General features: G+C 36.8%; 1 protein-coding gene and 1 long non-coding RNA gene across 5 annotated transcripts in view; one reads left to right on the top strand and one right to left on the bottom strand.

The window, feature by feature from the left end:
- The window catches only part of UBR5 (ubiquitin protein ligase E3 component n-recognin 5), a 153,875-nt gene extending 145,031 nt beyond the window's left edge, over positions 1–8,844 (top strand). For all 4 annotated transcript variants that reach the window (XM_024250780.3, XM_024250779.3, XM_024250778.3 and 1 more), the window contains exons 57-59: positions 1,948–2,092; positions 3,363–3,448; positions 6,606–8,844. In XM_024250780.3, coding sequence (XP_024106548.1) covers positions 1,948–2,092; positions 3,363–3,448; positions 6,606–6,818 — 444 coding nt within the window. In that variant the 3' untranslated portion in view covers positions 6,819–8,844. The remainder of the gene's footprint in view (positions 1–1,947; positions 2,093–3,362; positions 3,449–6,605) is intronic.
- LOC103891368 (uncharacterized) lies at positions 8,117–13,016 on the bottom strand. The gene is made up of 2 exons (XR_010141236.1): positions 9,125–13,016; positions 8,117–8,364 (listed from the first exon to the last, which is right to left on the bottom strand). It is a non-coding gene; the product is annotated as an uncharacterized LOC103891368 (long non-coding RNA).
- Positions 13,017–14,566: the final 1,550 nt, after the last annotated feature.

Here is a 14,566-nt window from a genome sequence, read left to right as displayed (position 1 = left end):
ATTTTTTAAACCAAAAGGAATTTATTTACAATGTAAATTACACCTAAATTTAAGAATCCAGACCAAGTACTCATTTTCTTTTTGATAAAACTACTTGGAAAAACCACGTCATTGTGAGAAACTAGCTTTGGCAAACAAAAGTGTGGAAAAGGTGCTTATGGTACCAAAATGACTGTTTTAGGGTCCTACTGTTTTAGCGGTAGAGTTATTGAGACAGACTGAGAGGTACAAAGGCTTTTTATACCAAAATGTTTCCATTGCTTAGATTCTGGTCAGATAAAGAATTGTCTTTATATTTTAAAATGTATGTGTAAAATAATATATCTTAGTCCTTTGTCCTACTGTGTTAGCGGTAGGACCCTAAAAATCATTTTGGTCCTGCAAACAGCTTTAGTTTTATTTACCAAAGCTACTTTGGGTAACCTGCTAAAAGAACTCAACAGGACTCAGAAGCAGTTGTACTTAATAGTTATTGTTTATTGTAGCAAAAGGACCCACAGCAAGATCAGCAGGGGAAAAAACAAACATTAGGCGGAGTCTTGAGGAATCCAGGTGCAGGCTTTCAAAGTTCTGTCTCAAGCAGGGGGATGAGTTATTGCAAAGAACACACTTCCACCAGTGAAATGTATCAACATGTATACATTGTTTGTGCTTAGGGAAGCCCACTTTAGAGTCAGAGCTCAGTGTTTTTATTGGAGGCTAGTTCCATGGGCATTTTCTATCTGCACAACCAGCCATGATTACTGAAATTCCAGAATCCCTGAAGAAAGCACATGTTCATCTTGAACTGCATTGTTTGCACAAATAGTCCAGGCAGTCTGATACAGCATGGTTCATTGCTCCAGACATTCAAAACAGCCTTACCAGTTAGTAATGTTGGAATATTGCAAAAACCAAGTTCTCAGACACCAGCCAACGCCAGCCCTACTAGTCAGGCCCTTGTAAGGAGTAACATCAATCCTACTATGTTAATTCTTTCCCCATCCAGGGTAAAAAAAAAATTTTTTTTTTTTTTTTTTTTAAGACAGTGTCTCACTCTGTCCCCAGGCTGGAGTGCAGTGGCACAACCTTGGCTCAGTGCAGCCTCCACCTCCTGGGTTCAAGTGATTCTCCTGTCTCAGCCTCCTGAGTAGCTGGGACTATAGGCGCGCGCCAGCACGCCCAGCTAATTTTTGTATTTTTAGTAGAGACGGGGTTTCACCATGTTGGCCAGGATGGTCTTGATCTCTTGATGTTGTGATCCGCCCACATTGGCCTCCCAAAGTGCTGGGATTACAGGCGTGAGCCACCACACCCAGCCTGTAAAATGTTTATATAGCTTTATGACTGATGGTGTTGAGTGTTTCTGATCCCTGTGCTGCAATATTTGTGCAGGCTTTGGAGTCATACTGTTAAGAGTCCAAATCATGGCTCTACCACCCTCTAGCTGTATGATGTTACCAAATTAAGTTTTTTGTGCCTTGATTCCCTCCTCTGTAAGAGGAGGATAAGATTAAATTGAATTACGTAAGGTACTAAGACAATTCCTGGCACATGGTAATTTCTCAGTAAGCATCTAGCTTTTGAGTTTGTGTCTGGGAGGTTTGCTATTGTCAATGTATCTTTCCTGAGATACTGACAGGATAGCACTTTTGAAAGATTGAAGCTATTCTTAATGACTAGCCTGTTTGTTATTAACATAACTTAAAATTGTTAAACCACTGGTATATAATACTACTTCACTTTTGAACCCATAGCTTATTCACTATGCCTTCCCTCCCCACTTCCTGCCTTTCTCTCTTTTGAATCTTAAGAAATAAAAAATACAGGACTGAATTTTTTTGCTATCTGGTGTAAAATGGGAACTAACATTATTAGAGAAGGCTGCTAAAATTATATCTTGTGCTTTAATAATATAAATAAATGTTACATGGAAAATGAAGTATTATTGTTTCTGAAATTCTCTAGGCAATGAGGAAAGGTCTACTAGATGTGCTTCCAAAAAATTCATTAGAAGATTTAACAGCAGAAGATTTTAGGCTTTTGGTAAATGGCTGCGGTGAAGTCAATGTCCAAATGCTGATCAGTTTTACCTCTTTCAATGATGAATCAGGTAGGACATTTTTAAAAAAAATGTTTAAAGAATGAACTATATAGATAGGTCAGTCAGCATTTTCTGAGTTTCTAGTTCTTAAGACCTATTTATAGGGTTTGGGAAATTGCTGTATTACTCAAGCATTAAAACAATTTTTTACATTGTTTTTAAAGGTATGTTTGAAGTAAATAGTATTTTGATGGCTTAGCATTAGGTCATTCTTAACTCTTTTACTGCTTAATTTTTCTAGGTTTCAAAAAATATGAATACAAACAAAAATTTTTCATGGTGAGCAACTGTGTAAAAAAGGATTTGTATATAGTGGTTAAGAAAAAGTAATCCATGTGACAACTCTCTGGGCTTTTCTGATTCATGTTGCCTAAACTCCCTAATGAAAGAATTTGTATGATAATTGCTCTATAGAGCTGGACCCAAATCACACTTCTAAAAACACAGTAGCACACAAACACTTCCTAGATTCCTAGAATCTAGGAAGAATAAGGAGTGGTAGTGAAAGTCCTCTTGAAAGAAAAACTTTTATCTCCAGTGTTTGATTTGCTGCAATTCTTTCTTTTGAAAGTCCTATGGTCTAGGAATAGGCTTTTTAGCTGTGACTGTACATTAGAAGCTCCAAGAAGTTCTCTGTGAAAGGATTATACCTATATTCCAAGATTATTATGTACACAAAGGTACTGATTTTTTTCCCCTTTATTTTTCCTATTTTGCAAACAGCTTCAGCCAAATTATATATTGTAATAGTTTTTGTGCTACCATGTAATACAGTTTTTAATACTAATAAGAATTTGTCTCATTTACAAACCAAAAATTTAGGAAGGAAAACAGTATCCAAAGAAACTGCCTAAGATCTTGCCACTCCAAGTGTGATCCTCAGATCAGTAGCACTGGCATCATCTGAAAGCATTTTAGACAGACAGAATCTCTGGTCTCCCCTCTCTGCATTCCCCACCCAGTGAATGAATGAGAATCTGCATTTCTTGAGATCATAAGAATAATGACATACTGATGAGATTAAACTCATGTGAATATCAATTTTAAGGCTGGTGGTTCATTTGTTTTGGTCATATTGAGTCAGGATTGACTAATGAACTGTAGAGGTTTTGCATTATGCAAATACTCCTAATTTCCTGTATTAGGAATTAGATGCTCCCCCCCAAGTCTTAAATAATGTTTTAATCTTGTATCCTTTTATTATAAGAAGATTAGTAATATTCTACAGATAATAACAACAACTGGTATAGTATATTTTATTTACATTCTTCATTCTTAGGAGAAAATGCTGAGAAGCTTCTGCAGTTCAAGCGTTGGTTCTGGTCAATAGTAGAGAAGATGAGCATGACAGAACGACAAGATCTTGTAAGTTAAAATTTTCACAAGATTTGTAGAAGGAAATATAAAATTTAAAAATACCATATATGATGGCCTTTTAAGTTTGTAATGGTTGGTCATTTTAATTTTGGGTAGGGCAATTATAGAAGGTAACAAATAAGGCAGTTTTTGTTTTTCTGCTCTATAACAATACCTGAGGTATTACTAAAGCTCTAAGCAGAGTGAAGTACATTTAGCTGTTAATATGCTGTCCTTAGTCCCAGCATATACCAGTTTACTGTTGCAACATGGCTTTTTATCTTTCTTTATTGTACTGCCTACATATGCTTCTCCCTGTATACATCCTTAATCCTTTTGACTAGTGCCAAGCCTTGACAGAATTTCTGAGTATTATCTTGATTGTTATCTGCATACTAGGAAGAGAGTAGCTTAATTGTGATATGTGGGTACTAAATCTTTCAAAATCTTATTAGTACAGAGCCCCAGCTAACTTAGAATTATAAATTAGATAACAAAAGCTTTGATCTTAGTGGAAATTCTACCTCTTAGTGGAACTTATGTCCACCCATCAAGTAAAACCATAACCAAATCATCCTGTCCATTAATCTTGAAAAGCAGTATGCTGCAGACTTTCTTGTAGAAATTTGAAGGACATTCCTTATCTAGAAGACTCTGGAAGATCCTTTCTATACTCGTACTCTTCATGGTTCCTGGAACATTTCCCTTGTCTAACCAGCCTTAGTTCTAAACTAGACCACTTCTGGAAATATTTAAAAATGATCAGATTTCTAGATATATCCTTTATTTTATTTGAATAAGGGGAAGTGGTTATTTGTGCAGGAAAGAAAAAACTTGCAGATTCCCAGTTACCTTCATTCAGGCAGAAGCTTATTTTGGGGTGGTGGAGGGAAAGAGGGGAATTCATGCTTTTAGCACTCCTGAATCTTTACATGGCTCTAAGTGTATTCTAATATTTATCTGCTATGGTGAGATAGGTTTGTTCAGCAGTCCTAACTGCCACCTAGTTCATTTCTCAGCTTTTAGCCACCCTGGTAATTTTGACTTAGTTTGTTCCCCAGGTGGGTTTGATATAATTGGTCAGCATTTGACTTCTCCAGTCTTGTGGCTCTTAAAAGTTCCCACTAGTGCCAATACCATAACTGTCCCTGCTGGTTTCAGGATCACCTAAATAGCTTAAGTTCTACCACCTTTAGTCAGTCTTTAGATTCAGGGCACCTTGTTTCCTTAAGACAAGCCCCATATCCAGTCTGTAAGAACAACCAAAAACAGAAATAGAAATGATTGGCTATCTGGTATAAGTTCTAAGTCATCTATTTTAATCTATTCCCTAGTTTTAATTTTCTGCCGTTTTTTTTTTTGTTTTTTTTTTTTGAGACGGAGTCCCACTCTGTTGCCCAGGCTGGAGTGCAGTGGCACAATCTCAGCTCACTGCAAGCTCCGCCTCCCGGGTTCATGCCATTCTCCTGCCTCAGCCTCCTGAGTAGCTGGGACTATACAGGCGCCTGCCACCACGCCTGGCTAATTTTTTGTATTTTTAGTAGAGACAGGGTTTCACCATGTTAGCCTGGATGGTCTCGATCTCCTGATCCGCCCGTCTCTTGGCCTCCCAATTCTGCCGTTTTTAAACCAGTATTTCCTCAGTCCAGTCAGCCAACTTAAATCTCATGACAGTTTCTGCCTTCTACTGAAAGAAAAATTTGCTAGTTGACTCAATCTTAGAAAAAAGAAAATCTCCTTCTATAAAGACCTCAAAATTTCCTGTCAACAGCTTTAATTTGTGAACCTTAAACTCTTATTGAAAATCTATGTTTAGGGTGTAAGCAGTTTATCATGGTATCTTCCTCCCCCTTACCCTTCTCTTTTGGAAAGTCATCCTTCACATATTGTTGGTTTCATCCTGATGCATCTAGAGGACATAAGAATGGGGTTTCTGAAACAGTTCTCCCATGAATTAATTAGTCTTGCAAATTATAGGGTTTCCAGAGTTATTGGGTAACACTACAGTTTATTTCCCTCTTGGAGTGTTATAATTCACTAGTAAAAGTATTTCTCTTCCAACTTCTTAGAGATCCAGCAGTGAGGTCATCTACCCTGGTTAACCACATTCATCCTTGGAGAAACACCACATTAAGCTTGTTTCTTATCTATGAAATGAGTGGTTTGGATCAACTTCATCTCTAGAGTACCTGTTTTCTATTTCTTTTCAGATTTTATAGATCCTGATACTTAACTTTTTTTTTTCTTTTTCTGTCCCTTTATATAGAATTCTAGATGAGCTTTCCCATACAGCTGTGCTTTAGGAAATCATAAGTTTGTTTAGGTTTCCTAGTCATTCTAGGAAATTGGATATACTTCATTGTTAAGTTATGCATTATAAAATGATCAGATTTAAAAAAAGCTTTTCCTTGAGAGAGAGAGACACTGAAGAATGATGCGTATGTATGTATGAAGGGATGGATTGATGAGTAATGTTACATGTTCAGCAAAATATTTCAGGGAGGCATATCCTTGGATAAGTTAAAAAGTGTAAGTTAACATTTACTGAGCATCATTTACACTGTGTTGCACAAAGTTTTATTATAGAGGTATGATAAAACTTAGTGTTAATATGGCTTATTGCATGAATTTTGATGCATAGATAGATGTTCCCCAATAATTACTACTATAAAATGATTCTATATCACAATGTAGCAGTAAATACTTTTTTTGCTTTATTATTTTATTATTTGCATTATTTTGCTCTTTAATGCAAAATAACTTTTTAAGATAACCTGTGTGAGTTTTGAACCTAAGACCGTATCTTTTGTTTGGCAGCCTTTTTTCCACTAATAGACACTTTATGGAATTTAGCTGCAAGAAAGGCTCTTAGAAACCATTTAGTCCAACAGCCTCATGTTACAGATGAAAATACTGAGGCTCTGTGACAGAAAGTCACCTTTTTTTCCTCTACTAACTCTAGACTTACTCCTTTGGGGGAAAAAAAACAAAAACAAAAACCTGTCTTGAGGTATGAATGATCCCTTTCCTTTTTAGTACAAGAAAATATATTTAAAATCCAGTTCAAAATAATATCTCCTTTTAGGTTATTAACATAACAATAGGGCTTTGTGTATATATTGCCAGAGTTAAGAGTTAAATATTAACCTGTTAAATTCCTGTTTAGGTTTACTTTTGGACATCAAGCCCATCACTGCCAGCCAGTGAAGAAGGATTCCAGCCTATGCCCTCAATCACAATAAGACCACCAGATGACCAACATCTTCCTACTGCAAATACTTGCATTTCTCGACTTTACGTCCCACTCTATTCCTCTAAACAGATTCTCAAACAGAAATTGTTACTCGCCATTAAGACCAAGAATTTTGGTTTTGTGTAGAGTATAAAAAATGTGTATTGCTGTGTAATATTACTAGCGAATTTTGTAGATTTTTTTCCATTTGTCTATAAAAGTTTATGGAAGTTAATGCTGTCATACCCCCCGGTGGTACCTTAAAGAGATAAAATGCAGACATTCCTTGCTGAGTTTATAGCTTAAAGGCCTAAGGAGCACTAGCAACATTTGGTTATATTGGTTTGCTAGTCACCAACTTCTGGGTCTAACCCCAGCCAAAGATGACAGCAGAACAACATAATTTACACTGTGATTTATCTTTTTGCTGAGGGGGAAAAAATGTAAATGTTCTGAAAATTCACTGCTGCCTTTGTGGAAACTGTTTCAGCAAAGGTTCTTGTATAGAGGGAATAGGGAATTTCAAAATAAAAAATTAAGTATGTTCTGTGTTTTCATTTTAACTTTTTTTATGGTGTTTAATTTGTGGTTGGCTGCAACTGTGTATCATGTATATGGAACTTGTAAAAAAGTTCTCGACATTCAGATCTTAAGAGATGAAATCACTTTTACCTATAAAAACCACTTTTATTGCGGTTTGACTGCATTGAGCTCTAGGATATTAAATGATATCACTAATATTTTGCATGTAATTTGCTCATTTGAGTGAGGGCACTTTTTTTGTACATATGATGGGGCCAATGCACAATACTTTTATCACAATCAACTTTTTCTTTGTATCCCTATTTCAATGAGCAGTCAGTCTCAAGAGGTTACTGCACTTCAGTTCTAACTAGACATTTGTACTAAGGTATTTCAGTTATGTAAACTCAGCCTGGGCACTTTCTGATAACTGTAAAATGTTTTATAAGATCATGATTATTGAAGATACATTTTGGAAAATTTTAAATGTTCGTGAGCAGCTTAACTACTTTTGTATCTAGCCTTTTTTAAGTATCTTGTTACATTTACTTTTTTAAATAAAGAAATTACAGAAGAAATGTCAAGTAATATTGAAGAAACAATAGTTTTTATTTATGTAGTTGTACATTTTTAAACTAAGGGCAATACACTGACATGGTTATGTGCATAAAAATTTTGATTTAAAGAACTGGAAGTTTATATACACTTGGACTATAAGAAACAGAAGAAAATCAGTCCACATTTTACAGTTAGCAGAGAATCCTAAATGGCACTGGCCTGGCCACCTTTTCATTTTACAAACGGGGGAAGTGAAGTGTGACCCCTTACTTGGCATAGGAAGTTAACTTATACCTAATAACTGACAGGTTTTTTTTGATGACCTATTAATTATGTAGCCTAGGATTAATATCCCAAAATTACTCTGGTTTAAGTAGCTTTATTCAGTGGCATAACAACACTGTTTTCTTCACTAAGTCTTCATGAAGTGACTTAAAACAGTCAGTCACTTTACATATTAAAAATGAGGAGAGCAATTCTCTGGAATCTCTTCTTTCAGTTCCTTTGTAGGACTTCTGGCCTTGAGGAGTCTTCATGTTCAAAGGCACTATGCTTTTATTGTATAACTTCCTTCAGAAGACTGAACCACATGATATTCTCAGCCCTGTTAACACTAAAAATATTTAAAACTGAATGATAGTAGTGACTCATTGTATTACTTAAAACTTATATAACACGCTGTATTAGATGTGTGTAAATTAGCCAAAGGTTATTTTACAAAGTGAGACATTGGTTTTTATGTCTAAATGCTATTTCTGAATAAATGAAATAGTAATTAGATCAAGAGCTGACTAGCATCAATGTGTTTGAAAGATATAAAACATATTATCACCTTAACCTCTGTATGCACATGACGGGATTGATCAAATATTAAATGAGAACAAACTAGATACGATTAGGACATTTGAAACCCTAATTGTGAATTTCTTTTTAATAGTTACTGAAATGAAAATATTTAAAATAATGCACAATGTCTTAAGTCTTCCTAAATCAAGATTTTGGTTAAAAAATACTTTTAGTAATATTAAAAGATTTTTTTTTAAAGTAAATCATAAAACGGTTCTAAATGCAAAATAAAGACATGTAAAATAAAGTTCTCTTTTGGTCTTGTTTAGTGTTCAAATCTAACAATTGAAAACAAATTTAGGAAGAGAAGACCAAGAATGAACTTTACTGAGTGTTTTCAAAGTTTGCTACTACTATTTTTTTTCCCTAAATCATCTGGATACCAAAACTATCAGTAAAATGGGTAACTGGGGCAGACTTGAGGGTATTTTAAAGGAATGATTTCACTATTTAGTAGCTGCCCCCAAACAACATCCCTCCCATAAAGATACTATTTTTACATTTTAAAGGTAGTCGGCAATTCCTACGTTTAAACTCAAGTTGAGATAATCCCTTGAGGCAGTAGTTTCCATGCTTCTGTACGATGTAAGATTCAGTTGTAAAGTCTGTTAATGCAGATTCTTAAGCATTCCTCATCCTCTTGCCTCCTTTCTGATTCAGTAAGTCTTTGGTGGAGGCCAGGAATTTTCATGCACATCATCCCAGGTGATTCTGAAACACTGCCCAAAGAATATTTCCTTTTTATTTACAAATATAAATGTCCCGCTGAAAGCTCCTGAGAGCCAAACCTTGCCTACTTACAACTAATTACAACCTGTGGAAAAGTACATCTATTGATAAACTAGTCCTAGGTTGGATTCTTCCTCCTGATAAGGGGCTGGTTGGAAGTGCCTTCAATAGACTGTGCTTGGGTAGTGAATGAAAATATTTTTACTGTTCATATTAACCTATGTAAGTAGGCATAAACATAGATTATTTAAACACCATGTGATTAAACTACCACAGAAGTGATAGTTGTATGAAAAACAATAGGAATGTATTTAAAATGTGACTTTTAAATTTACCTCAAGGTATCTTGGGTTAAGCAAAGTATCTTCTGTTTCTCTAAATTACTTTTATTACAGTACTGTGTGCCATGCATCTTGTTGAGTGTTCCACATGTATTATTTTACCCCATAAGAAAGACTGTTATGATCCTCGAGAGGAATGGAGACACAGGTTAAACAACTTGCTCAAAGTTACACAGCTAATTAGTACTAAAGTGAGGTACATCTCCCAAGCATTCTGGAGCTTGTATATACTACACGTTGTGCTATATTATTCTGTGGAAGGTATAAGTGAGTTGGTCATAGGATAATCAAATATTCCAATGAAAGTCCTGGCTGCATTATGAAAAGGCAGTAATTCATACATTTTTGCTAAATATTTCTAAAAAACACTTTTGTCCTGCATAATTTTCCCCAAGGATAATAATTTGAACTCTGAAGATATGACAACTGTCTAAAATCAACCATGGTACCTTAAAATGAAAAGCTAACTTTTTGTTCTTAAGTTTTCTCATAAGGTATAAAGAGCTGCTTGCTCTAAAAGGGCAGATGTTTGTTTCATGGGTAAAATAACTTCAATTTTCTGAATCTTTTCAGACTATTTCTAGCTGCTAAACTTTAAGTCAGTAGTTTGCACTGCTACAGGCTGACTTTGATACAAGTAGGATCTCTTCAGGAAAAACATTACCAGGCCATGTTCTTGTATCTGAAATGCTGTCTTCAGTGGGGAAGATGAAATTTGGCTATTTACGATGTTTAAATGCATTGTCATTCTCTGGCAAGCTTATGGCATGGTTCTGGTTAGATGTGTTTTGAGTTAGCCCTAAGAAAGTATCTGTAAACAAAGTGCTTCAGGCTCCCAGGTAGCCAACTACATTTTTATATGTTCAGTTTTGTCTAATGAAATCACAGGCACTGTTACTACCTGTAGAAATGGAAGGCTTATGTGACAATCACCTTTAATAGATGTACTTTTTAGTAACTTTACGGAACAAATATCTAAATTTATGTTGTTTTCTTAAATATTCTGCCTACATAAAAACAGTCATAGTGATCCTCAACTACCAAGAAACAGGTTGGGGTATGGAGGAGTGAGTGAAAACAAAACAGTCAACCGGGCACCGTGTCTCACGCCTGTAATCCTAGCACTTTGGGAGGACGAGGCGGGCGGATCACTTGAGGTCAGGAGATCGAGAACATCCTGGCCAACATGGTGAAACCCCGTCTCTACTGAAAATACAAAAATTAGCTGGGTGTGGTGGCGCATGCCTGTAATCCCAGCTACTTGGGAGGCTGAGGCAGGAGTATCGCTTGAACCAGGGGTTCGGAGGTTGCAGTGAGCCGAGATCGCACCACTGCACTCCAGCCTGGAGATACAGCCAGACTCCATCTGAAAAAAAAAAAAAAAAAAAAAGTCACAGTGGCCTCAAAATCTAGGCACTGAAGTCCAAGTACAGTGATTAAAAGGAGAGGGTTTGATTCCTAAAGTTTTTGATCATCAGGTTCCTGCTTTAACATGACCAGAAATAGCAAAATTAAGATCAAGGAAGCTAGAAAGATGAAGGAAGCTAGAAAACATTCAAAAAGCACAACAGAATGAAGCCACTTAATGTAGAAACATTTGGTTAGCACCAGGTCTAGAAGTCTGAATACTGCAAATATTGTGCCTGCTACATAAGGATGACATGCCAGCAGCTTTACCCAATTCAAAAACAGCACTCAAGGCTAACATTTACTTTAGGTCAGGATAGTTATCCACTAAAAACTGTTCTATATACTCTGGAAGAAAGTGGAGAAGCATGCATTTAAAAAGATACGTCCAATGTTGATTAAGATGTTTTAAAAGAAATTCTGTAACCCGAAATACAGGGCCTCGATCAAAGCAAGCACTTTTTTTTTTTTTTTTTTTTTTTTTTTTCCAGATGGAGTCTTGCTCTTTTGCCCGGGCTGGGGCGCAGAGTTGCGATCTCGGCTCACTGTATCCTCTGCTTCCCAGGCTCAAGCGATTCTCACGCTTGAGTCTCCTGAGTAGCTGGGATTACAGGCACTCACCATCATGCCCAGCCAATTTTTGTTATTTTTGTAAAGAAGGGGTTTCACCGTGTTGGTCAGGCTGGTCTTGAACTCCTGACATCAGGTGATCCGCCCGTCTCGGCCTCCCAAAGTGCTGGGATTACAGGTGTGAGCCACCGCACCTGGCCCTCACTCATATTTTTTGAATGGAAGAATTTATTTCTAAAAGGTGCCAAATGTTTCTGTGCAATTTTTTGTCATTCTGTACTTTCCCCTACTGCTAATGCCCTAAACCAATGCAAGTTGAGTACAGTAACAAGAGGGTCCCTGCCCTCCCACAGCTATGACTTTACCCTAAAAGCTTCACAGATATTCCAAGTCTCACCACTCTTGGTCCATCCATGTACTATCTGAAACTAGTTTATGTGCTCATTGTCTGACTTCTCCTAGTGACCCTACACAATAATAGCAGAGGCTATCAGAAACTCTAAACTTGTTCACTTCTCTCAAGCCCAGTGTGTACCACAATGCCTGGTCAAAAATCATTTATGAATCAGTAAATTATATAGTTCCCATGTCAGGAACGGAATCATTCAATTCCCTCTTTACCCCTAACATTCATATTAACCATCAAGCCCTACAGTTACTAAATATTGAACTCCTGAGTTAATCTACTTCTCTCCACATCCACTATCATTACCTAACTTTGTCACCACCTTCTACCTAGATTATGTCAATAGCTTACTAACCGGTTTCTGTTTATTGTTTTGCTCCCTTTAATATGTAGACGCAGAACAAGTTCTAAAATGCATATTAACCATTTTACTCACTCACCTGTTTAAAATACACTGACTTTCCACGGACGGCTATGTAAGATGAAGTTCAAACTCAACAAGGCCCTTCATGATTGGATCTTGCTTTACAGCCTTATATTTACTTGCTATCTTGTTATACTGAAAGACTTGCAGTCCCCTGGTGGGTTATGACCTCTGTCACCTTGGAGCCTGTATAAATACTGCTTCCTCTGACCTTACTGCCCACTCTCTATGGCCTCTCATCTTGGAATGGTTAGTTCCTATTCATAATTCAGAATCTGGTTTACCCACCTCTTTGAGGTGCTCTACTTGACCCGCCCTCCACCCTCCACCTTGACAAAGCTGTTTTACTTTCTTTGTACTCCGTCTGAACAATGTATCTGCTTGATTTTCCCTTCTGCTCTGTAAGTTCCTTTAGTGTAGGAACTCTGTCTCAATTACCTTTTTCTCTCCAGTGCCTGGTAGAATGTTAAATTTATTGAATGGATTCAAATGACCAACTTCAATCCAATTTAGGAACATACTGTTGTAACCTGTTGATTTTATCTCACCTGGAACTCTGCACCTTTAAAATGTTGTATTATCCAACTCCATGACCCAAAACTCCTGTCCTTCCAATGCTCTCACACTTACGAGTAAAAGAAAGTTGTCTCACTTCTTTTCTTCTGCATTTAGCCTAGACATAGCAACTTATTCTGAAATAGTTAAGAGGGAAAATGTTCTTTGTACTGAACTCGAAATTGTTTAGAAAAAATCTATATTGCTTGCTGATTCTTTTGCAAAAACTGCTTTACTTACTTACTGTTAATGTGAAGGGTTGCTAAGTATGGCTTTCAGGTTGTCACAGCTGGATCAGATCAATGGCTGAGCCAATCAGTTCTGAACCACATTACTAGAAACCCCCAGTTGGATCTCATGAGAATCATGATCTTGGTATGTCCAAAACAACTCACTGTTTTCCTACTAAGACTTCATGGGCAAAAGGCACTGGTAACTGCCTAGTCTCTGGATTAGAAACTTGTAGTCATTGCCGGGCGCAGTGGCTCACGCCTGTAATCCCAGCACTTTGGGAGGCTGAGGCAGGCAGATCACCTGAGGTTGAGAGTTCAAGACCAGCATGACCAACATGGAGAAACCTAGTCTCTACTAAAAATACAAAAATTAGCCAGGCATGGTGGCGCATGCCTGTAATCCCAGCTACTTGAGAGGCTGAGGCAGGACAATCGCTTGAACTCAGGAGGCAGAGGTTGCAGTGAGCCGAGATAGTGCCATTATACTCCAGCCTGGGCAACAAGAACGAAACTCCATTTCCAGAAAAAAAAAGAAAGAAACTTGTAGTCATCCTAGAATTCTCCCTCTACCCTACACTCCATATCCAACTACTGATCAAGTCATCTTGAGTACATTTACTTAACTCACATGCACGGATTCTTCTTGCATTCCCCCCCGCCACTGCCTTATTTCAAGCTTGCTTTATCCTGCACTTGGCCTATTCCAATTAGCTCTAAACCAATCTAACTCCAAAATTTTCACCTTCCTTCACACTGGAGGCCTTCCTGAATTATAAATGAATGGCTCATTAAATATAGACCTGTTTAGTGGTTTTCAAACTAGGGTTTAGGATCTGCCAATTTTCCACAAGCATCTTATTTTGATTCTTAATATATATGCAGTATCTTGAATTACCTGGTTGACCATTTATGATGGCACTGATGTCAAACAATAGACAAAAACTTAAAGAATGGAATTAAATATGTAAATGATGCATTTGTTCCTTATGAAAGGCAACTGATAAAAAGAGTTGTAGAAAAAGTTATCCCATGGCTACGATGCAAAAAAACATGCTTCATTAATGGTCACTATAAAATTCACACTGATGCAATATAGTTTCAGCAAAGCAACATCATCATCCATTGCTTTTGGTTGTAAACTGGAATTTTACCACTTCTATAGCCTTGTTTGTATTTAATTTATAGATCTATTTTTAGTTGTGTAAAGCTCAATAAGGAGTTTATTACTGGTCTTAGGTTTGTACATACTTAAGTAACAATACATATGTAGTTTAAGTCAATATCAAAGTGGCCGTGAAAAATTT

This window comes from Pongo abelii, chromosome 7 (assembly GCF_028885655.2).
Source record: "Pongo abelii isolate AG06213 chromosome 7, NHGRI_mPonAbe1-v2.0_pri, whole genome shotgun sequence".
Taxonomy (NCBI): Eukaryota; Metazoa; Chordata; class Mammalia; order Primates; family Hominidae; genus Pongo; species Pongo abelii.
The sequence above is the reverse complement of the archived record's forward strand: the minus strand, read 5'-3'. Positions and strand labels throughout refer to the sequence as shown.